The 23937-nt window shown below is 49.1% G+C and overlaps 1 protein-coding gene across 7 annotated transcripts in view; it reads right to left on the reverse strand.

Annotated features, from left to right (window-relative positions):
* Positions 1–23937, reverse strand: part of LOC117232309 (uncharacterized protein CG43867) — a 98634-nt gene that overhangs the window by 64025 nt on the left and 10672 nt on the right. For all 7 annotated transcript variants that reach the window (XM_033491623.1, XM_033491625.1, XM_033491624.1 and 4 more), the window contains exon 2: positions 21765–22980. In XM_033491623.1, coding sequence (XP_033347514.1) covers positions 21765–22736 — 972 coding nt within the window. In that variant the 5' untranslated portion in view covers positions 22737–22980. The remainder of the gene's footprint in view (positions 1–21764; positions 22981–23937) is intronic.

Below are 23937 nucleotides of genomic sequence, written 5' to 3' on the forward strand. Positions count from 1 at the left end.
ACCTCGACTTTACGAAGCCTGGTCGTCCTCTAACGAAATTTCCAGGCGCGAGGAATTAATTACTCCGACGGTTCGTCGCCGAGGCTTCGTCTTTGAGGGCTTAATGGCGGCTTCAAACGTCCTCACGTACGATTCAGCGTGGCAGCAGAGACAAGAGAAGAACGGCACCCTCTTGTCATCGCCCGTTGCATTTCGCGAGATGGATCCTCCCTCGCTTCCTCGCGCGGCCAATTATTGTCGGACCGAGTTATCAACGACAGATTGTCGACGATCGATTCTCGTCTCGTCCTGGTTCCTGGGATTCTCGATCTCTCTACAGATTTGTCTTCCAGCGAGCACAGTCTCTCCTAGGAGCTAGCATCGATTCGAACCGGCAACGATCCACTTTTGTCGTGGTAATTGAACACACGCGCGATAATAATTCGAGATTCGACTGTTGATCGATTTCTGAGATCAACGAGGTGGATTTAATTCGATTACAAGGAGAAAACTGAAGTACCCGCCGCTATGGGATTCGAACTCGGAGGAGGATTACATGGAACGAGACGTATATGTGTACAAAAAGGGAGGGATATAATTGAAATTCTAACTATACTGAAGTATATCTGTTTCGTTGCAATTACCTATCGTGGATGATAGTATGGGGCAAAGATAAAAAGTAAGAGAAAAGCGTCGACGCACGAGAAGCCATCGAAATAATTGGATAGCCTCTCGGCGCTCGAAATTACCGCCATAAGCGATCGTAGCTTAAGCTGCGCAGCGCCGTGCTTTCGGTCTTCGTGCTTAAATGGGGTCGTTTGTTATATGCAGCTGATACTAAGAAGATGGTCAACGAGGCAGCCACGACCGAGTAATCAGCCGTCGAATATCGTTCATAAATGTTTCGCTTTTTCTTAGAACGTCCTGTCTTCGTTGTTCTCACCTTGCGTCTCGTTCCAGAAGATTATAAAACGTTTCCACTATCCGTCTCTCGCATTTCAGCCTGTTATCTAGCTACAAAATTTCATCAAACTTTCGTCGAGAGAAACTAGCTGGAAACCGAGACTCGTTACCAGAGAGCCGCAGCAGATTACCGCGATCGGATCTATCCCAGAGAGAAAAGAAAGGGGAAAGATGCAGGACAGAGGATCGAGAAGATAGAGTCGTCCGAACATTTCGGACAAAGGTAGAGAGGTCCGGGGAACGAATGTAGGAAAAGCATGTACGATCTTTCAACGTCGTTTCACGACGAACGCCAGACGACCGGTGCTCTCGTAGCGAGTTCCGAGCGTAGGACCACAGGATAAGCCTCCTTTCTTCTGCAATTTTCGCGGCCGTTCTCCCAAAAATCCCTGGAAAATACACGATCCTACGGAAAGCTTGCTTTTATCACGCCGCGCGACGAGAGACCCGGTCTCCTTTGTCCTGTTCTTAAGCCTCCCCCGTCTGAGCTTCTTGGCGCGCGTTTCGAGCAGCCGTCGTCGACAGGGACGCAAACAAAATTGCGACCGTAGCCTGCCGGCGTAGCTCGCCACTTTGGAAAATTGGAAAGAATTTCGGCGAGAATTTACCGGCGCGGCTTGTTCGGTGTTCTGAAGACGATCTTGAAACGCGGGAAAATTGAAGCCGCGAAACAAATCGTCCTTTTTTAGGAGACTCGTTAACAGCTTGCTCTTCACTGTACGGTTAGGGAGAGAAGAGAAGTGGAAGTTTCGCAGCTCGCTCGACCTTCGTCCTTTCCCCTAGGCTCGCGACGACGAGTCCAAGTTTCGCGACGCAGACGCCAGACACAAAGACGAAGAGCAGATCCCTGAGAAAGCAACGGGGAGAAAAGGGAAACGAGGACGACGAGGGGAGAAGGAGGACGAGACCGACTCCGGCTCTCGTTACAGAACCGACTGCCGGAGAATATTCTTTTGTGCGGCCTCGGCTTCGTTAAAATTAAATATCGATTTTGCTTCCAGGGCATTTCAAGCTGGCCTCAGGAGCAACCGCAATTCCGCTCGTGAGCATTTCGTCGCCCGAAACGGATATGACAGACGGGAAGATGCTCCGTTCAGTCTACTACGATTTTCTCTGATTTTTCTCCGCCGCACGAAAAACGATTCAAAGAATGACGGAACGACTAGCGGACGATTGCGAAGGATCGATGAACGATTAAAAAAGCAAGAATTCGGTCAACCGATATGTAACAGAGTTGCGAATTGACCCAGAAAGAAGGCGCGCAACAGTGACTAAGCGCATGATGAAATATTAAACGTCACGTTCTACTTTTCCCACTTTTCCTAAGCCAAAGGAAGAGCCACGAGACGATGCTAAAACACGACCTCGTGATGGCTTTTGTCCCGGACTCTGTTTCCCCTGTACTGGGTCAAGACGATGCGCGGATAGAGGGTGGATGAGACGGACGAAGCAGAGATAAGAGGTGCTTTCTCGAACGAGTATCTTGGACGGATCGAAGCTAGACGGTGCACGATAATTGATCATCGCTGCCTGACACGATTCGGAATCGAATAGTTGGCATTCGGTGTGACTCGAATTAGCTCCTCTTTGTCCTCGACGAGTGTTTAATCGCTCGGCGACCCGGTTCTTCGACAGATAACTTTTTCCTTTCGTCTAATAATCCTTTTTCACTCGAACTCTCTAGAACCTTCTCTTCCCAGGACCATTTTGCGAAGAGAAGGGGTCCAGAAGAGTGACGGCACCGTGGAGCCACTTTAGCGCCAGCCACATTCTCTGCCTAACGAGGGGCAAGGGTCGCGTCGCGGCTTTTTCCGTTAGGCACGCACGAAATTAATAAATAATGTCGGTCCACTTTATTGCCGGCTTTTCACGAATCACGCGGAGAAAGCAAGCCGCCGTGCAATATCTTGCCGTGTTCCCCTCTGCGCGGCTTAACCCCGATGGCGCTAAGGGCGAAACTTTCACGAACCCCCGCCGAGTACTCGTCACGCTCCAGCCTAAATTGTAGCGAAGGGCGGCGGCGAATCTATTGACTGTGGCTCGAGTACGAGCAACAGAGACGCTGGTAGGCGACCTTAATAATTTACCTGGGCGAAACGCGGCGTTTTGTAAAATTAGTTTTGTTGTGCCATTTGACGTTCGTACTCCGGTAGCAGATTGTTCCACGTAGTTGATCCGTGTCGCGCGTTCCGTGTGCCTTTCCTCTCCCGCCACCCTCTTCGTCTAGAAAATGCGCGCCCGAGCATCTCTAATTTCAGGGTTAGTTAAAGTCCCGCGGTGATTTCGTCTAGCGAGACACGTCGCCGCGTTTTCGCTTCGAACCCTCCTCTTGTTTAAGAGAGGAACATACACCGTTTTGCAGTTTCGTCAGCGACCGCGAGTTTCCGCGTTACGCGCCTCGTGCAGCGTTTCACGGAAGATTTAGGCCGGTTTGCGCGTTGGTAGATTTGAAATTCGCAAGATAATGTACATTTTTTATCAAAGGAGAAGAGAAGTCTCGCGAACGAAACGGAATAAAAAAGATCGGTCGCAATGCGGAGAAGGACGCGAGTAATTCTATTACTCCGCGAGAAGCTGTCGCGAGTGGGAGAAACAGAGCGAATTGTTCAACGAAGCCGCGTGGAAGATGAGAAGTGTCAGTAACGAGCACGAGGAACGAACATTTCGTGTCTGCTTTGAATCGAATTTTTGTCGCTGAAAAACAGCGTGTCTACCTTCGTATTCTATTTTCGCGATTCCCATGCTCGGCCCGAACATTTCCCTTTGAAACCCAAGGAGGCAACGGAGTGAGATTTTCTGCGAGCGGGCTATCGCGATACCTTTGCCGAAAATGCAACGAACAAAACCTCGCCACGGTCTATCGTAGGTTGTCAGCAGGTCTGACACGCTATATCAGCTCGCTTTATATCGTCGGAGTAATATCTCGCGCCGTGGCGCCCTTTGTTCCGCGCGTCTGCGAGCTGTTCGCCGAGATACAAATCGAACAGCTCCAGTGAAATTGTGAATCTTCTTCGTTTCAAGCTTCCTTCTAGCGGTAAAACGAAAAAGCCACGATTCGATTCCGAGTTTAAGAGATTTCAAGTGGCCGAAGGAATCGCGTCCATCGATCATCGACGACTCCGGGATGAATCGCAGCGACTCGGATCTCTGGAATAATATCGAGAACCGCAGAGAATTTTCGCCAAAATTTCGTGCAAGACCAGCGAATTTACGACTTCTCGAGCCAGGGAAGAAGATCGAGAAGGAGCTTTAACGATAGGAGATCTTCGAACCTTTCTCGAAATCATCCAAATTTCGAGGGATTAATCCACCCTCCGTGTCTGTCCAGGTTTCCCAACCGTCCAAAAAAACCTTCTCTCTTAGAATCTTGTAAACCCATTACGACTTCAGTTCCAACGACGATCTACATTCGCCTGTTACCGCGAATAATCGTGTCTACGATGAAAAAGGCTTGCGTTACGCTCGCCAGGAGGGGAAAGCTTTATAGGCAGCGCAATATGTAACTGTCGCGGGAGCGGCGGTCGTCCAATAAAAGCAGGCTTTTTCCTTGGTCCCTTTTTCCCCCGCGGGGATAAATGGATCGGGCGGACGTGGGCTTTAGGCTCCGCGTTGCTAGCCGAAAAGAGAAAGAGAGCTACCAATCGCACGACGTCGCTCGCGTCAAAAACGTCCAGCGGTGTCCAATGAAGTTGCGCGACCTGGCTTCCACAGCTGCGCTCACAGAGCAACTATCTTGTAACGAGTTAGCGACACGTGCATCGAACTGTTGTATCCTGGCGAAAACTGGTGCGCAAAAATACCCTCTATCCAAGTCCGCCGTTATTGTTTCTGTCTAATGGTAACCCAGTTTCCGTGACGAACGGTCGTAACGCTTTTTTGTCCGCCGCTTATGCCTTCTTTTTGACTCAAGAATACAGCTAGTGACACAGGGATCGCGCCCTAAAAACGTTTCTAAGCTTCCGACATATATTTGTTCTTTGAATCGTTCTTCTATATCGAACAACTAAGGTACGAATGGTAAGTGGATGAAACGCAGGAAAATAGTATCGGCGAACAGATCGGAGAAACGCGGAAATTCTTGGATGGAATTTAGAGGCGAGCAGACGCGTAAACACCGAGGGAAAGTCGAAACCGCGAGCGATTCTTACTTGCTCGTAGTATGCATACGAATCAGATTTCGCTTAAAAAGAATATATACTTGGGCTAGACACGCAAATTTCCCGGGAACATCGAAATTTATCGAAAGGCTGGCCGCAGCAGGAAACAAATTCGCCGCGCGGAAGTTACTCGTTCTGGGAGAAGTCGAGCGCAGGAGCGTTGGAAAAACGTGGCGGTTTTATTCCGCGCACGTCTCCGTTCGGCCTGGCAACGGTATCGAGTAAAATCGTTTAAATTCGCGAACGTGGATCGGCGGCATTCTCCACGGTGAATCGGTGACGCCGTTCAACAAATTCGAGCCGTTTTCTTCTCTCTCTTCTCTTCTCTTTCCGCAGTCGATATTCGTGCGAGCCCGCGGGACAAACTCAACCATGCGTCTACGCGTCTACCTGATACGTGTACGCGTGTACCGTACGAGCGTGTGCGTGCCCTCGTGTAATGGACACGGGGGAAAAATCAATTGTTGCCCGAGGGCTTTTAATCACGGACTCGATCTTTTTATTTCCACATCCCCGACGAAAAGTTCACGGGTTTACCACCGCATTTTTTCCATTACCCGCCCCGACGAAGAACACCAGGGCCAGCCGGCCTAATGAAAAATCACCTGTTACCCAAGGAAACCTGCTGCCGAGAACACTTGATCCGTTTATCAAATTAACGGATCCTGATGCGTTTCCAATTAACTTTCTGGATTACTCTATCCTTTTAAGGCTTCTTTTCAACGGGAAGAAATTGGGTAAAGATACGAATTGGAAATTTCCGCCTACACGCATTTATATTTCTCGCGTAAGTGTTGATTTTCGGCTATGTGCGAGGTTATCGATCGAAGACTCATTAAATACGTAGCAGAGTGTGACGCGGTGAATGGCGGGCCGTGAATAGCGTGCTTATTTCTATAAGCGCTAATCGTTTGAATTAGAAGAGGACCAACTACGTCTAACGATTCAACAAGTACCAGTCTATTGAAACACACGTACGTACGTACGTGCACGCGAGTCTGCATCAAGATCCATTTCACTTTGCGTTCTCTCGCACAGAGGCGAAACAAAGAGCAACTTTCGAGAAAAGTGGAACGACCGCGATCGATCACGAAGCGGGAACAGAGCGAGACAATGGCACGGTCCAAGCTCGTTCGTAGAACTTCTCTGATGCGTTGGGAAATTTCCCGTCCGTCAGACCCACCGTGCCAACTGTGGAAAATCAACCGACGAGAAAGAATCGAGCATGACGTTATTTAGGAAAACCGAGCCGCGAGATTCGACCAGCTAAGGGAAAAGTTCGTCCCTTCGACGAATATTCCTGGAGATATTCCCCCGCTTCGAGTCGCTTCTGTGATTATTAATCGCGAAATTCGCTAGCCATAATGGAAACCACGGACGACATCTTTGAGAATTGAATAGGTAGAATTCCGAGATCGAATTCCGACGAAACGACACCGACCGAGGAAATAACCCGCGACAGAATCTAAGGCGAACGAAAGGAAGCCAGTGGAAAGACAAAGAATGTTACAGTTATCTTCCGACAGGATTCTCAGGCCATCGACTTCGAAATGTAATCATCGAACTCTACGGGACATCGAGATACTGCTACGTCCAACCTACTACTACGTGGACAGTTTGCACGGCGACAGCTTTCGATCGAAGCGGTCGATGTTAAGGATATTATGGAAATTAATTCGACTCCTCCGTTTTTCCCCCCATTTCGATCCAATTTTCATGAGAATAAAATACTCGTTTATTAACGATCGAATTAATTCGCCAATTTCATCTGGCAATAACACGCGCTACATCGACGCGATACAACGTGACTATCAAAAGGATTTATCTATTAATCGAAGCTTTCAATGTGGAAAACGATTGTACCGTCGAGACACAATAACGACAGCGACGATTCCAGTGACGGGTCTCTCGCAATCGTCGTAACGTATCGACGCGATATCGCGATATCAATTCTTGCCGTTTCGCTCGGTATCCTGTCGTAATCGTATTCGCGACTATACACTGGTCGGTGGTGTGTGTCGCGCGAATAGAGGTGCGCCTTTGCAGCCGTTCTATCGGCCCGCTCGATGGACGATCCGCGACAACCATTGGCTCTATTCAATAGCCGGGATATACCGGTCTAACGGACGACGTGTGTATACTGCGATGCCAAAAAATCCCCGATCGATCGATCGCGCCGCGACAGCTTTTACGAGCCGTCGCGATCCAATAAACGCGCGACGAGTGGCTGTGCCCGTCAAAAGTAGATTACATTGCTCCAGCGTGGAATTACCCCGGAATTCTCGTTCCACCGACTATTCTCTCTGCGATGAAACGCCTAAACCTGATACCGATCGCTTTTCACCCTATCTTACGATAACCGAATAGAGACACGTTGAGACTGGGAGAAATCCTGACGTAAAAATCGATGCTTTAGGACGACAGGGGGAGAGCTCTCGGTATCTATGGACACACCTTTGAACGAGTAGAAACGAGGCAGTAAAAAGCCATCGGTATCGCCGATATTGCGCATCGAAATCAAAGAATGAGAAGCACTACTCTACTACCGGCTAACATACGATCTGTTTGGAAAACAACGAGAAGAAATTGCTCGCGCGACAACCGATAGCGGGTCACAGAATCGAAAGAAGGTTCGTGTATCAGAACGAGTGTATTAGGGGGTGCGACAGTTTGCGATCTCGTTACCGTTCGGTCGGTCGCGAGTGCAAGCACAATTTGCTGCCTGTTGAATCGCGAGTCGGGGATGTCGGAGGACATACGAGCAACCCTTACACAAAGAATCCGCTCGTAAAGGGGCTGATGGAACGGAGTGGGAGGTTCGGCCCGTTAGACACGAGCTTTATCGTACGTCTGGTCAAATGAGCCCTCGGTGTGCGCTCGTCGTCCCTGGACTGTGAAACCGTTCCTGCCTCTGACTTCTCCAAGGAGCGTTTTCTTCGAGATTTACGTATTCTCCGGTGTCCCGGTTCGGGCAGGAAACCAGCCACCGCCGGAGGGTAGAGCGCGAAAACGGTAAAAAGTCGGGGGTCGGATTATTCCTCGGTGCTTACATGTGGCAGTTTCCCGGAAAACGAGCCCAGAACCCGGTCCAAGATGTATATGCCCGGATACGCGAGCATTCGGGGGAAAAAGTTTTATTTGCGACGTGAAACGACCGCCACGATGCTGTTGAGTTCGTCTCTATTCCACACCGTCGGTATGATATATAAATCGTTGATTTTGGGATGCGTGAAATTGATTCGAAATAGAACTTCAAATACAATTCTTAAAGGTAAATCGTACGTGGCAGGATTTTTATTTGAATACTTTCAAAATTCCGATACGATCAGCGGAATAATAAAAGAAAAACGTTGTTTCCGTTATTACAAGAGGGCGGATCGTTTAACTGGCCGCGCGAGTTATCGCGAAAGTAGCGAGTTCATTCGCGGCTTATTATTATTCCGGAAATCGTGGGGCGTCGTGGAATTAGAATACCGCGGTAGAAGCTGACCAAAATTCCATCGGACGTCGTTCGACCGGAAAAGCCTTGGAAATTTAGTGGCGCAGCGAGCCGCCCCTAATCGTCCGGAGTCGTTTCAACGGGAGCAGAACGGTGGAAGAGACGGACGACGAGGAGAATTACACGGAACGAAACGAAACAGTCCCCGATGACAGGGGTTCGTGGGGAGAACTTGCTTTACGATCCGCGAGATGGAATTCATAAGGTCGTCGTGACTGCACTGCGGACGAATATCGATTACGCTCGTGAAACAAATGGAGAAAAACAGACTCGTAGGACGGATAGATCACTCGATAAAAACGTTGAACGGTCACGCGAGATGGGGAACGCGTTATAAATCGTTGGAGACTTGTTCGTTCGCGGAGTCGCGGCGCGTAACCGCGGCAACATCTGAAACCGGGCTGTCTGAAAGAGGGTGTACAGGTGCGTACAGGGTGGAATGAAAGGAGAACACGCGGTAGTACGGCGACGCTCCTCGGTTGACGTTACACGGGGATGGGTGAGCCACCCCAATTTACGATTACGAGACACTGGAGGGCTCAAACGAAGGGTTAAACCGGGCTTAATCAATTCTCGTCGAGACTGTCGGTGTTTAGGGGCTGGATTTTCAACGACATATGGAATCACGATCGGTGGCAAGGAAATTCGAAAGAAGAGAATTCTCTGTCTCACGATAATAATAACCACGATATACATATAGTGGACGAATGAAAATAAATGACTAGCAGATTGGATGATTAAGAAATAACGAAGGCAGCGGACGTAAAAGGGTCGGGATCGAATTGTCTCTATTTCCCTTTCATTCGCCGCGTTTTCACGGTGATTCGATTGAGGGATGGGGGTACAGAAACGCTCGGGAAATTAGTCACAAAGGGATCCCCCCGGCGGGATATCGCCGCGCCACTCGGACCGTCCGAATCTCATTCCGGAAAGCCACGGCTTCCCAATTTCGTCGTCTAGGCTACTCCCGATGAAATTCGTCGCCCGTGGGAGAAGACGACGACGACGCCGCCGCCGTCGACGCTCGCTCGCCGCCCCCGTAAAAGGCTGGGACAAGGAAGGGGAAAGAGGGGAAGAAAGACGTGTATCCAAAGGGTATTGTGAACAGGTTTGTCGATAGGATTTTATCACGGACTCTAGGGTGGACCGTACGTGCAAAATCGACTGCCTCGTAGCCAGCCGACCCGTGACGTACTAGTACAAGGCCTGCGGTTCATGGATACTTAATCAGACGCTCCAGCACGTGCGACTCGACGATTCTTCATTGGTTAAATCGTTTCGGGTGGAAAGAATAATCACTGGAAATGCACGAGAACTTGGAAAACTCTACGAGAGGATTATTTGTACTTTAACCAGCGAGATCTAAACGCCAGCTTTCGAGCGCGTTCTCTGTTAGAAATATGTTTCGAGTTTATAGCGTGCAGCGTGATCATGGTCCGGAGGGGATCAGTTTCTTTTTACGAAAATAGTTAGCAGAACGCATCTGAGCCACGTAATAAACGAACGACTTAGGAAAATTCTGCTAAGAATAATTCTATATCTTAAAACCAGACTGAATCGACATTATTTCTCTCGGAACTAAGCTATACGCCATCTTCTTGCTCTTTATTTTATCGAAATAATAATCTATCTGTTTACGTTCCTGTACAAACGAACAAACTAAGCTACTCCAAGTATACAACATTACTTTGGAACTGGCAAAAGCTAGGTCCTACTATTTCTCGACGACGATTTCCCTTTAAACAAGCCGGTTGAAATTGCAAATTTCGTCGTCTGGTTACACCGCTGGGGAGCAGCCGTTGACGTAGGAACAGTAATTGAAGTACGAAGTACAAGCTGCAAAGCAGGACACACGTACACGGGTTAAAGCAACGTCTGTTTGTCGAGATGAAGTACAGACGGATGTGTGATCTGGGGCAAAAGGGACCCTCGTCAAACAGGATCCGGAAGAAACGCGGAGAGGAAGCACGTTGGAGCTTTGATCATTCCCTGTGGAACATGTCTGAACCAACAACAACGCTTTAATCTCGGACCTTTTGAAAAGATTCAGGCACACGTACGTATAATTGCGAAAACGTACGGTTGTTTCTAAAAACTGAAAACCCGGCTACCTTCCTCCTAAACTGCTGATAATCAAAAGAGTCAAGATGCCGGTAAATGGTCGCGAGACCGGAACGAGCTCGTAATAAAAATGAACGACTGCCTAAGGAGCGGAGAAGATTCGAGACTCGTGAAAGACGATTTTGCATCGGAAGTTTTTCGACTTGCAAAGTCTTGGCGCGAGCTCGTTTCGCAGCGCGCGTTACCACCCTTAATTCGTATTTACTAGAACCGCAAAGCTTTCGTCTTTACGAGCCTATACCGAGAATTTTTACCGCACCACCCATCCCCCGTGTTCTCCGCCGTTTCTTCTTTACGAACGACCATTTGACTCGCTACGCAACATGGAACAATCTTTTTTTTACAGTTGCTAAAAGTTAGATGACTCGTAGATGAAGAAAGATCAAGAGTAGGAGAGAAAAACAAGGAGAGATCTATTCCAAATCGATACGAAGTCTGCAAGTTTAACCGATACAGTGGCGTGCAGCGTGAAAAAGTCAGAGGGTGGTCCAGTTCGAGCGAGACGAGATTTATTCAGACGCGGTCGCTTATTGGTGTGGAACTTTTCTCGGCAGACAAGACGACCGGCGTCGTGGCGCCGGCGCCGGCTCCGACACACGCACGTACCCACACCGACCGTGCAGACGCGAGAGAATCGAGAAGTCGTGTTGGTAAGCGAACGAGCTCCAGGCTCCTTCTTTCTCCGTTTCGCGTGGTGCTCCGCAAATAAAGGATCGAATTCGGCGGACTTCCGACCGTGTCCTCGACCACGGCTACGGAGAAACCGCCAGCAGGAAAAAGGGATGATGAAAAAGGAAAAAGACGGCTACCAAGTATTTTAAAATGTCGCGCTGGCCTCGTGAACAAGAGGGACAAAATTCTGCTTCGATCGTGAGCAAATCCCTTTCGTGAAGAAGCGCCGAAAGTTGGAAGAACAGACTCTACAGAAAAACGGAGCAACAACCCGACGAATTCTACGCGAAAACGTCTGCGATGTCTCTGACCGTTCTCCTTTATTCGATTTATTCAGAGAATTCTCGGCGTTTCGCGAATTCCTCGAAAGCTCTAGAAAATAAAAGAAAATATATGCGCAACTATGAAACACGAGCTTTCGAGACAGACGATTTCCATGTAAAAATATACATAAACCAGAATATACAACGAGCCGCGGTATTCGGTTTGATATTCGCGCTTCTTCCGCGTCCTGTCGTACTCTTTGCGATGACACGCAAAGCCGCTCGATTATCGGATCCAGTTCGATTGCAGTCATCTCGAGGCCAACCCATCCTCGTCATCTCCGAGACAAGACCAGAGATCGAACGGCTGGCGCACGCTCGTTTCTCATTCCAAGTGGAGTAACACACGCGGAGACGACACGCGCAAGGTGTTCCGCGATAATGCACACCGCTCGTATCTCTTGTTGGCTTTAAGAGGACGGATTGAGCGACGCGTAAAGATAAACGGTAATGTTTACTACGCTCGTGTAACCGGCATTAACGGCACGGCTCATTTGCATTGATAAGTTACGTCGCAATATTAAACGCGTCACGCGCCAACACTTTCTCCCGCTACCACTAAAGAGATCTAAAGTCGAACAGCCTGAATTGATACGTGAATTTACAACGCTATTCTTCTTGGTCGATGTCTACCATGGAAATTGGTTCACGTTTCCTTTCTAAAAAGAAAAGGTACATTAACTCGTCGATGGTGGTCACGGTGAATCAGAGACTTTACGCAAAGGAAAAATTAGGAATAATAATTTCATTTTATAATTAGCTAAGAATAACGTGATTACTACATACAAACGTGCGACAAGGAAGATCAAAGGATTAACGGATCCATCCTCCTTGCACTACGATTCACGCACGAATCGACACACAGCATACGAATTTTCACTATCGAAGAAGAAAACAGAATATGTTACGCATATCGAGATCAAACTGCAACCATTCGCGCATAAATTCTGACCGCCTAGCCTGTAACGTTGCAAAGTTATGGAAACAAGAGAATTACAACTTAGAAGCTCGAGATGTATTTTGGCAACGTTCGACGATATTAAAAAGTAGCTAGGACTCCCACGCTTACAACTTTCACCAGGGTGTTTGCAAATAACCGACTGAGAATAATTCGACGATTTCTTAATTCGTATAGAGGGAAATTTGGCACGGACCGTGGCGATTATTTCAAGAGAAACGCGCTAAAAGTGGCGATGACTCGAAGCATGATGCGGATCTAAAAATCGAGACGAAGTTCGAGTTGGGTGCCCCCGGAATGGCCGCAGACCGATTCAACGCCGTGGAACGATCTCGTGTCGTGGGACGCGAAGTTTTAATTGAGACGCGAGTTCTCCGAACTCGAATTTCGTTAAAGTTTCCCGCTGCCTTGGCTACTAATTGGACACGATGTCCGGGTTCCTGGTGCCATGCAATCCGACGTAGTCGTCGGTTACAACGAGGAGTTCGCAGATTGTAATTTTCCATCTTACTTCTCTTACCCTACTGTTTCTTCCCTCCGAATGCCACGTGTATTTCTATATACGAGGTGTCTGACAATTTCCAACCCATAAGATATCATTCGCATTTTAGTTCGCGGTAAAATCATAAAAATCAAAGGTATCGTGAAATATCGTCTAATATAGTCGATGAAGATGGCAAGGTGCTGTTAACAAAGATGGAGAAATATTCTAAGAAAGCTGCAAACTGTTTAAAGCACCGGCTTTAGTACCTTTCAAAGAAACCCACACTACTCAAGAAAGCAATTTTCCAGGCCGCTTTTCTCGGCAGACACACGCCGCAGTGGATTAAAACGAGACACCTTGTGCACGTACGTGTGTATGCGTGGCTCTCGTCCCTCTATCGTCGGAGTGGCCGCGACGAGAGGGCCGAGGGACTTTTGAGGGTTCCGTGCCACGAAAGGAACCGGAGTCGAGTCGCTCTTCCTGCCTGCCTCAAAGAGAAAGAGAGACTCTTGACAAGCACACAGGGACACAAGGCACGGAAACTTGGAAAAATATATATAACTTATGGGTGGCCGTGGTTCTAACGAGTGCGAAGCCTCGTCGTCCGATACAGCTCGTACAACATCAATGCGAAAATTACCAACCTCTATATCTATGGCATCTTTAACGATGTTTTCGGTTCACCCTGCTTTGATTAGCAGCCGGTGCATTCGTCGCGGAAAATTCGGTCGGTCACGATGGAGACGCGAAATATAGAAGACAGGAAAGTGTGAAAATTCGGATCGTACGATAAATTTAATTGTAAAGCAGCTTAATTTAATTCTCGACTCATATCATGTCGTTTCGCGGATCGTCTTTCTTCTTCAAAGAGAAATCTTCGTGAAAGCGAAGGAGCCGAATCAGAAACATCCCCGAGACGGTTCGCTTAAAAACAAACACCACTAGCGACGGTGGTCGAAAATAACCGGGTACCACGTAGAATTTTAACGGGCTGTCGCCAATATTAATTTGGAAAATTTGCGTCCTGATAAATATCGCTGGTTCGCCATGCGGTGCCGGAAATGAAACGGAACGAGATAAAGGACGCCGGCTTTTGAAAACGAGCCAGATACACGCCTCTCTGCGCGACTAGAAAACGAGTCGTTTCACGGCCTCCTCTCTAGCTATCTAGGTATACCTGTATCTCTTCGTCGTCTCGTTTCGTGCTAGCGACGAGCGCACCACCGTGCTTCGTTGTCCACCGTGTGGAGAAGCGTACGCGTGTGCAGTGTGCAGCCAACGACGGGATGGAACACGCGGAAACGGAGAAGTTCTCTCTTTGAGACGACCTCTCTTAGATGGGGCCAATTAGAGACACCCTACTCCGCAGTCTCGTTCGGTCGGCGCGTCTTTGGCGTATTGCCCTGACATGCCGGAGTCTAAGCCGACACGAAACAGGAAACAAAGAGCGGCGGAAGAAAATGAGCCGAAGGGAACCGATAAACGTTGCCCGGAACTTTCGCGACGTTTGTTCGCCATAGACTTCGACCAGTATCAAACAGCTTTCAAAGAGACCACCAGACCACGAGCAGACTTTCGTCGATCCATTCACCCCACCGCGACAAACTTCCTCTTCGAAGGATAATAAAGTTCGCGTGCTACGACTTTTCGAAAAGCAAGTCGATTCTTAGTCCCGCGAAACCTTGTACGCGAGTTTGCCCGAACAACTGATTTACCTTGAAACCTCGTAAGAACCGAGATACGAGGATCGACGCGACAAAATCGTGACGAATTACGGATGGCTAATCGTTTGTGGTTGCAACGGGACGAAGAATCGTGCACGTGTTACTCGGTGAAACGGAAAGTGACGTGACTGATCGCGCGCAAGATAATCGACCGATCCATTACGATGAAACATTAATGAATGGAGCGCGAGCGAATCAACGAACTGATGGACACGATGTGGGGACACTCGGTAGGTATACAAATCAAGATAATGGCAAATATTTCACGGTAATGTAACGGGTGGCTGAGTCGTATAGGTCCCACGAGCATTAGGTATATACAAGGCCATCATCTGTATCAATAGAGTGCCACAGCCGGCGCGGGTTCTCTCCGTTTCCCTCTTACTCTTTATACCCGCTCCGATTCTGTTGCATAATGCTAGTGGAACGCAAACGGGCATCGATAAGTCACCTCGTGTAGCTCCAACGAGCCAGGATTCACCGGGAGAATGTTCTCGAGGGCAGTGGAAGAGGAACGCAGAAGGGGTGGCGTGAAACGATAAAAAGGAAAAGAGGAAAAACGCGGTCGGCGTGATCGATATTAAAGCGGGTCGTCTTCGAATATTGCGAGGAATTCGTTCGAGTCACGCAATTATTTCCCTTCGTTTGTCGACCAGTTTGACATTGAAATTCGCACCATTGGCTCTGGTCACGAAACCAACGATAATTTCCCGGTGACGTTCATCGTTACGTAAAACCATTCGTTTTCGCGTGTTATTCGGCTTTTTGGAAAAAGGAGAAGACGGTATTTCAGCGGCCGGCTATTCGTAAGAGAATGAATAAATATTGCATCGGGCACTCTCGCAGTTTTACACGACCGCGTCAACGACGATTTTAATGAAAAGTTGTGGTCACCGGAGATACGTCGAGCGGACGATTCGCACGCGGATTCCACCCTAATTCCAGAGGGCAATTTTATTCGCGTCGCGCGACGCCAATTCAATGGGTCGGCGAATGCAAACATCGAAAGTGTCGGGGAATACACAAAACGGGTCGTTACGTTTGCGAAGAATCATCGCTAAATCCCAAAACTCATTTCGGGCACGCGTACGTCCGCGCGAATTAGTTATCGCAACGCCAAGTATCGCGCGATGTGAATAATTTCATTAGCCTCGTTGCCTCGCCGCTCACGTTCCCGATTTCGCCAAGCCTTCGGAGAATAAATCTATGGAAAGCGACGATCGTGTCCCACGCTCCGTTCATTCGTCTATTCTCTAAACATCAACTAAATACGAATCCACGATTCGATACGATTCTCTATATTCTCTCGATTGAAACGGAAACGAGAAAAAAAAAAAAAAAAAAAAAAAGAGGCGTGCGCCAATGGAGGCATCGACAAAAGCGAGAAAAGAGATAAAGATACTCGCGGAGGAGTCTCCAATTTTCAATATTCCCTGAAAGCGTAGGAAGGCACGACGAACGCTCAATCAGAAGGCTCTGAGTAGTCGCTCAGCCTTCAATATCCTTTCCGCTCCCGGTGACAGAGAGGAGCGAGGCGCCAAGTTAACATCCGTTTCATCCGTAAATAGGTCTGAAAACGTTCGAAAAGGAGGTTCAGCCCTCCCTCCAGCTGAAGCCATCGAGGAAGGCAGCCTTTTGAAATCTGCGCGGCGGAAGGCTCGTCTGTTTGCACGAGAGCCTCCATTCACGCCGTCGCCGTCGAATCAATATTGATACGGACCTTTATATATGTATGTGGAACGCGCCGCTGTGCACGCCGTTCCGATGGAATGCAATATTAATAGGACGCCTGAACAATATATTCCTGGCTACCTGTGTGCACTCGCGTATACCAACGCGGCGATATTTGCTTAGGCGCGTCCTGCTTCGGCCTGTCATCGTCGTCTGGATAACGAGGTGTCGCCAGTTAGACAGGCGTCGTTTCCTACCGTCTCTGTGGCGTACATCGCCGCGCAAATTAACCTTTTTAACGATACCGACAATGGAAAATCGGTGACGTGTTAAATCGTAAGTGCAAGGATTTCTAAGTGTGACTAGCATGGTTTTTCAGGTTGATCGGTGGATGGGGCAGAGAGTAAGGCAAACAAGAATCGAACCGCTGGTGTTCCCGTATTTGTTCCAGTGATGGATGTCTTGTTCGGTGTTTGACGCGATGTATCACGCCGTGCAACTGACTAAATCCCAATAGTTGCGCCGAGCAAGATTAATTGAATCGATAGGAACAACCGGTCTGAATTATTAGCTCGAGGGAGCATTTCTACGGAGCATGTACACGGACGTGACACAGTTCCGAAACTCGGATGTTAGGCGTGTTATTCGTGAATCCGCAACTGACACCGTACAGTTTCACAGTACATAGTCGCGGAAATGGGAACGCCTCTCGTGGAAACAAAGATGACAAAACGGAGAGACGATGCCGCGATGTGGCACGAGACAATAATAAGAAGTACCAGCGAAGGTAGACAAAGGAGATCCAGGGCGAAATCTCTCGGGAAAGAAATATACCAGTTGGGTAAATAGCGGACCTTTTTTCGAAGGATCGCGAGCGTAAGGCGAAATATCGCGTAATGACGGGCGATGTATAAATTAGAAATTCTAACGAAGACTGAGAGAAGGCTCGTTCGAGCTCTCGGCGAAACTGACACTCGGCCCGAATCTCCGTAGAGCGACGCTTTTAAAGAAGCTCCAGAGATACGCGCGCACAAGGGAAGAAATAGCCATCGCGTGGAACTTCGCCTGGAAACGTTCGTCCGAAGATTATATCAGCTTCATCGTGCGATTCAACGGCGCCGTATTTTCCACGTAGCATAATGCTCCACGGCTTTAATATTTCGCAGACAACTACCAACCATTTCGGACTCACGGCTATAGTCACAGCGTATCCGTCTCTGGGAAGATTGTCTCTGTAATTTATTCATCAAAAGTAATAAACCTTATACCACGACCTTTTATGCCTCTGTCATTTTTTTAAAATTCATACCTTGCCTTGTCTACGTTCGTACATCTACTCGGAATCGATATTCATTAGCAGCATACATACGTCGATTGCAGCGTTTCGCCAGGAATCAGAACGGAGGATGAAAAACACAGCGAAAAAGAGAAAACAGGAGGATGGAAGAGGCGACGAAAACCACGTTCACCGACACGTACGAACGCGTCCGATGCACGTCGCGATATTTACCGATTCCCCGTTTAACTGGATGTTTTCGGGGGTGGAACTAAAACCGTAGCCGGAAGAAGGGCGGAACGCGAGGGACAGTCTGGCAAAAACGTCGAAATATGGCGGGTTCGCGCGGAGGCGGCCGTATAATTTCCGACTGAGCGCGGCTCGCCGAATTCTCGTCAACGTTTCAACGTTCCCTCTCGCTCCACCCTCTGACAACACACGCGCGCGTCCTCACCCTTTCTCGGCCGCAGTTTGTCTGCATTAACGCTCAGCCGGGCGACTGTTCGACGCCGCTTTGCTGAAAATGTCGAGAATGGAAGAAGCGGAAAAGCCGGGGAAAAATTCCACTCGTGGGAAACCGAGGTTCGACGACGAGATTCTTGCGTCGCGCGAATTTCCGCGAGGCCCTAGCTATCTCGCGTCCTCCGACGCGTATATTTTTTCTACTCTTTATGGGCGCCACGACCGTCAGCGGCGGAAGGACTTTCAACTCGCGGGGAAATCGTATCGCACCGGAAGCGGCCGAGTGCCGTTAATTTTTTTACGAGGCCGTAACTCGTTAGTGCCCTTTGAGAAGGCTTTAAAGAGCGCGATACGCGGATAGTTGACGGCTTGCGGCCCGCTATCTTCCTCCGTGTCCTCCACCTCTGCCGCCTTTTCCACCCTACTGGTATGGTTGAACTATTTCCGTGGCGCGACCGTGAACGCGGTACGTAGTGTAGGCTCTTGTCACGCGACGAAAGGTCAACTCTCGGAGCACGTGAGCAATTTCTAAGAAACTATTCCGCATATACGCGCGCCGCCCCCGTTAATTCGAACGCGAACATTGCGAACGGGGATTCGCGGGGCCATGGAGGAACCGAAGGATTTCCGCGGCCGAGACGCGGATTACAAGCTCGCTGTAACTTCTGCTTGTTAGGACGGTGGGAATCCAATTAAGCAGAGCTATTTATCGATTGGACTAAGGGATTATACGTCTGGTATACCATGGAACGAAACTACTTACTACCCTACGGCGAACTATGCTTCGTCGGAGATAGTCGGAACTCTGTTGTTTTGAATGGATTTCCAGGTTTCTTTCGTATAATCTTTCTATATTCTAACGTAATTACGTGACACAGTCGATCTGCTGCTCTGCTCATGTGTTCAGTCTCTGATGAACCAGAGCGTGACAGTGTTTTACGTATGTATAAATTAGCAAGTATAAACGTGGCAAGTATTAACATCCATTGTTCGGAATTTTGAGCGACCGTCCGTGTACAGCACGGACAGGCTCATTCCCTTCTTTAGGAAGTTCCGAATTACGTGTCCTCCCCGAGCTGTAAACCTAATGACTTCGAGGTCAGGTAACAAACCCCGGGAAAGGACCAGACGGAAGAACACGATGGACAGACGAATCCCAATGACTGGTAGGGAGAATCAACAACGTAGAAGGACAGTTTATCATCAGACATCGTACCATACGGGTGAAATACTTCACTCCCAGCAAGATCTTACCACCACCGTGTTCACAACTTCACACTTTACTTTTATACAAGTGCAAATACAGTGCTAGATTACTCTGACACTCGATCTATTAAACCTCCGCTACCTTGAGCATTAATTCATTCGAGGTACGGTTTGATCTGACCGGTTGCTCTTTAGTCGAGAATTCGCAACATCCATGTTACAACAATTTAGCACTCGATATGACACGAAACGAGCTAAACTAAACGATCGAAGAAGAGTTTGAAAGCGAAGCCGGATACGTACGGAATAGAGTAGCAGATACGGAATAGATTTCGTGATTTTGAACTCGTAATAAAACCGTATCTAATTGAAACAGCGAGGGAACCTTGGGCAAAGCTTGGGACGAAAAGCCGTAAAAAGGAGAGAAAGGCGAAAACGTGGGATGCAGTGAAACGAACTTGAAGTTCCGCGCGAGCGTAATCTGCAATCTCGCCGCGAGCCAGCCGCGCTGTAAACAAACGTTACGTCAATCAGGACAACGATCCGGCAGTGATGCAAGCAACGCGTAACGGGCTTCAGCTTGGAGGCGCGATACAAAAGCGATAAGGAGCCATGGTCGTGGCTTGCTCGTCGTGCCGTCAGCTGATTTTACGACTTCTCCAAGTTAAGCGCGAACGTTACTCCACGAACGTTTCGAGTAAAGAATTTAATAATTAATACGATTCAGTGTACGTGTTTGTGATAAGGTTTATCATCCTCCGTTAAAGAATTCATATCAAAGAATTAAGATATTGAAATGGAAATACTATCGAAGCTAATTAATTTCTTAGAAGCAATAGATCGATAGAATAAAGCAATACGCGCAAGACACACGACGCTACTTTCCAAACTGTGTATCTGTTATTCGTATCTAATGGAAACGATAGCGCGTTTTACAAAGCTATTCCAATCGAACGATATCCAGTCGTCCGTATCGATTACGAAGTATTTAAATCCTCTTGAGAATATTCTGTCTGCACTATTTCTATCCAAAGTTCAATTTCCAAGGTCTTATCCATAGATTCCAAGCTATTTTTGTTGTTCTATAGCTTTTCTGTATTTTAAGATTGACAAGGCTAAAGATCAAGGACAAAGAAGTAGATGAAGAAATATCGGTGACTGGCGATATTTCAGTGAAAAGTTGGCGTGATTTTTCGACAGGCAACGGAGCGCGGAAAACAACGATTTAAGCTGTGGCTGCGTAGTCTCCTCGTCCGGTAAGTAATTCAATTCCGTTTAAGAGGCACGAGGGGTTTTCAGAGAGCAAAGAGACCATTCTCTCTGGCTCTGCATAGCGGCGGCTATGTGCCTTATCTAGGGTGGTCGCGTTAAATCGTGACGCGTGACCATGCATACTAAAGACGTATGTACCTAAGCGGCATTTTGCCCCTCCGCCGACCGGTTCACCCTCCTGCAATTCATTTGACGTATGTCGGGCGTCGGATAAAACCCGCTCGTGAACGGTATAAATTGTTCCAGGATCGTAACGAGGACCGGTTCGACGTCGTTTTCGATCCGAATCGCGACCTACGCGCGTCTGGCGAACGATCTAAAGCCTCGTTCACGCTTGCCGATGTGATCGACCAACTGTACGAACTGCTTGACGAGTATTCGATAGGAATTGGACAGAGCAGAAGGTATTTCCCCAGGAATCGATTGATCGATAATATACGACAGCGCTTCTTTCATGTTTTCCCGAATCTCTCCATTCATCGTATCAACTTACGTATTTTAAATTAACCTAACGTCTTCTGTTCCTTCTTTTAGGAGGCATAACGAATTTATCGGGAAGTGGATAGAATTTCGGAGGAACGGATGGTTTCGCGAAAATGCAATGGTCGAGACAACGCGGAAAACGGAGAATAGTTATCGGGCAGAGGCCGTGACGCCGCCGGCACGGAACGGGATCGCTTATTGGTTTAGTCACGGACCGTTTGTCGCGATTGGTCCCCGCGGACTCGCTAGAAAATATGGTTCGGGAGGTAAGCCATCTCATCGGCTGCACTTTCCACGATCAACCTCTGTAATTTCCTTAATCTTCGTTGGAATAATACGATTTCTTTGACGCGTTAAACATCGCAGTCGATCGTAACCGAGTAAATTTCCAGCGGCTCTGGAGATACGTGCTCCGCGGCTGACCAGCTGAAGTTTCTCGAACGAATCCGGTGGAAAGCGGATGAACGAGAAAAGAAACGAGCAAGGAGTTAAAGATCAAAGTAAACAGACTCACCTTCTCGCGAAGCATGTCTCGCACCCTGGTGGCCTGACTTCTGCTTCTGTGCAGTTCGAGTTGCAACTCGAGGCACCTCTCCTGCCAATTAAGCTCCTCCACCGCGCTCGAGTATCCATCGAAACTCTTGGACGCGCCGTAAGCGGGTCTGCTCTCGAGCTTCTCCTTCTTCGCGTCCGAACTAGCAGCGGCTGCCGCAGCCACGGCGTTTCTTTGCTCCACGTACAGTCGATTCTCCGCAAAGATCCTGCCCGTCTGCTCTGGCTGCCTGCCGGAGAACGAATACGCTCGGTCAAAGTGTCCGCCACGTGGCGCCGGTCCAGGATCGAAGTTCGACCTAGCTCTTGCAAACGCGGCCAGATCGTTGGCGTCGTAGCAACTAGAGGAGCCGTCGAAATCAGTCTGCGCGGCGAACGTTCGTTTGTCCGTGTACTCTACGTGGCCGCTCGACTCTGATGTGAAATCGTACGGGCTACACTTTGGCTTGGTGTCCCGGAGCTCGACGTAACCGGCGCTTCTCGCCGTCTCTACGAATCCCTTGTTATCCTTTTGGAAGAGCAAGTTCGGTACGTTGACGTAAGGCGAGTCCCTGGCGTGGACCGGTGCCGGAAGGCTTCCAGAGGCGGCGATCGCCGCGGCGTGATTGTTGTTCGCGTTGTTCGCGTGTCTGGGTCGCGGCGGTGGGGCTGGCGCCTGACGAAATTGCCTTGGCCAGAGTCGAGGACTCTCCGCTCCGGTTGGCGGCAAGCCGCCGCCTCGACTCGATTCCGGGCCGACTTGCTGTCTACGTGTCGTGACCTCGGCTGCTGCTGGCCCAGTTTGAACGATACTGCCACTGCTCGCCTCGTGACCTCGTACGCCTAGTCTGGGACTGCAGGGGGCCGAGTTCGAGCCAAAATCGGTGGCAAGCCGCGCGATCGGGTCGAGGATCTGCGAGAGGCGTCGTGCCGGGGAACCTCGCACCTCCTCCATCGTATTTTGGCTCCGTGTTTGTCTTAGCTGACTTGCGTATCCTCCTCGATACTCGAGACACCGCTGTCGAGGCCTCAGTGCATCGCTGGACGGCGTGGCCGGTCCCTCGCGTACGCTGCTTGCCTCGAGGGATCACGTTGATACGCGCGTCGGAACGGGCGTCGCGGCCATCTTCCGGCGATCACGATGATCTCACGCACTCCTGCGTGCATCCTTGCTCACATCCTCGCGGCTATACTGCGACCTGCAACATCCAAATCGCCAACTGACACTGACATGGCCAATCGTGGGATCGCGAGACTGTGTACGCGCGTCACGCGTTTAGACAGCCGCTCTTCCGGCTACCTTAACTTCGCGTCAAGCTCTCGCGTGCTACGCCGCTACTGTAATACGCCGTTATTTACCACGTCATCGCGATCTTTGCCTCCCCAGCTGCCAGCAGAAATATTCGTCTAACCGCGTCTTACGTTCCCCACGATCGTATGTTTCTACGCGTCGATACACCAAGCTTTCTCGAAATTTCTCCAACAATCCGGCAACACCCCAAATCTCTTCCCTACCTTCGTAGTTCATTTTCTGCGCACTTGAGTCACGTGCAACACGGTAACACAGCGACTCGAGCCGAACGCGATTATCGCGGCGTCCAGGAGGCAGGCAGCATCGACGTTCGCGGTTCGGTAATCGGGAAGCAGGCAACTCGACGTCTCTGACGCGACTCTAATCGGCCGGTTTCGCGGCCTGTCGCTTCCAACTTCGAACCCAACCGTATCCAATTTGTGCGCGGCATTAGCGAAGAACGCGTAGTCGTCTTCTCCCGCGGAAAGTTTCCTCGTGGTCGCGCCGCCGCGTCTCTGCGTCCCATCGACAGACGTGTGCTCCGTTAGACACCCTTAGGTTTAATCGACCCCCTCGAAAAACGACGCTTCTCCAAACATCTATGTCGACGTTTAGTCGAGAAGAGACAGCAGGTCTCTTCTCTCGACTTACCGAACAGCGGGCGACAAGTTTCACGAATTTGTTTTCGCGGTCCAGTCCGACGAGGTTAAACCAGGAAATGGAAGGCAGATATTAACTCGCTGCGAGTGTTTGCAGTACTAAATTGAAAGCTGTAACTCTTTGGGGTGTCTCTTGAAGCGCTCCGCTCTCTTCTCTTTCTCTCTCTCGGACCCCCTCCGTTCCTACCTCTTTCATTTCCTTCGGC

This window comes from Bombus vosnesenskii, unplaced genomic scaffold, assembly GCF_011952255.1.
Source record: "Bombus vosnesenskii isolate JDL3184/JDL3185 unplaced genomic scaffold, Bvos_JDL3184-5_v1.1 scf7180000013285, whole genome shotgun sequence".
NCBI classification, from domain to species: domain Eukaryota; kingdom Metazoa; phylum Arthropoda; class Insecta; order Hymenoptera; family Apidae; genus Bombus; species Bombus vosnesenskii.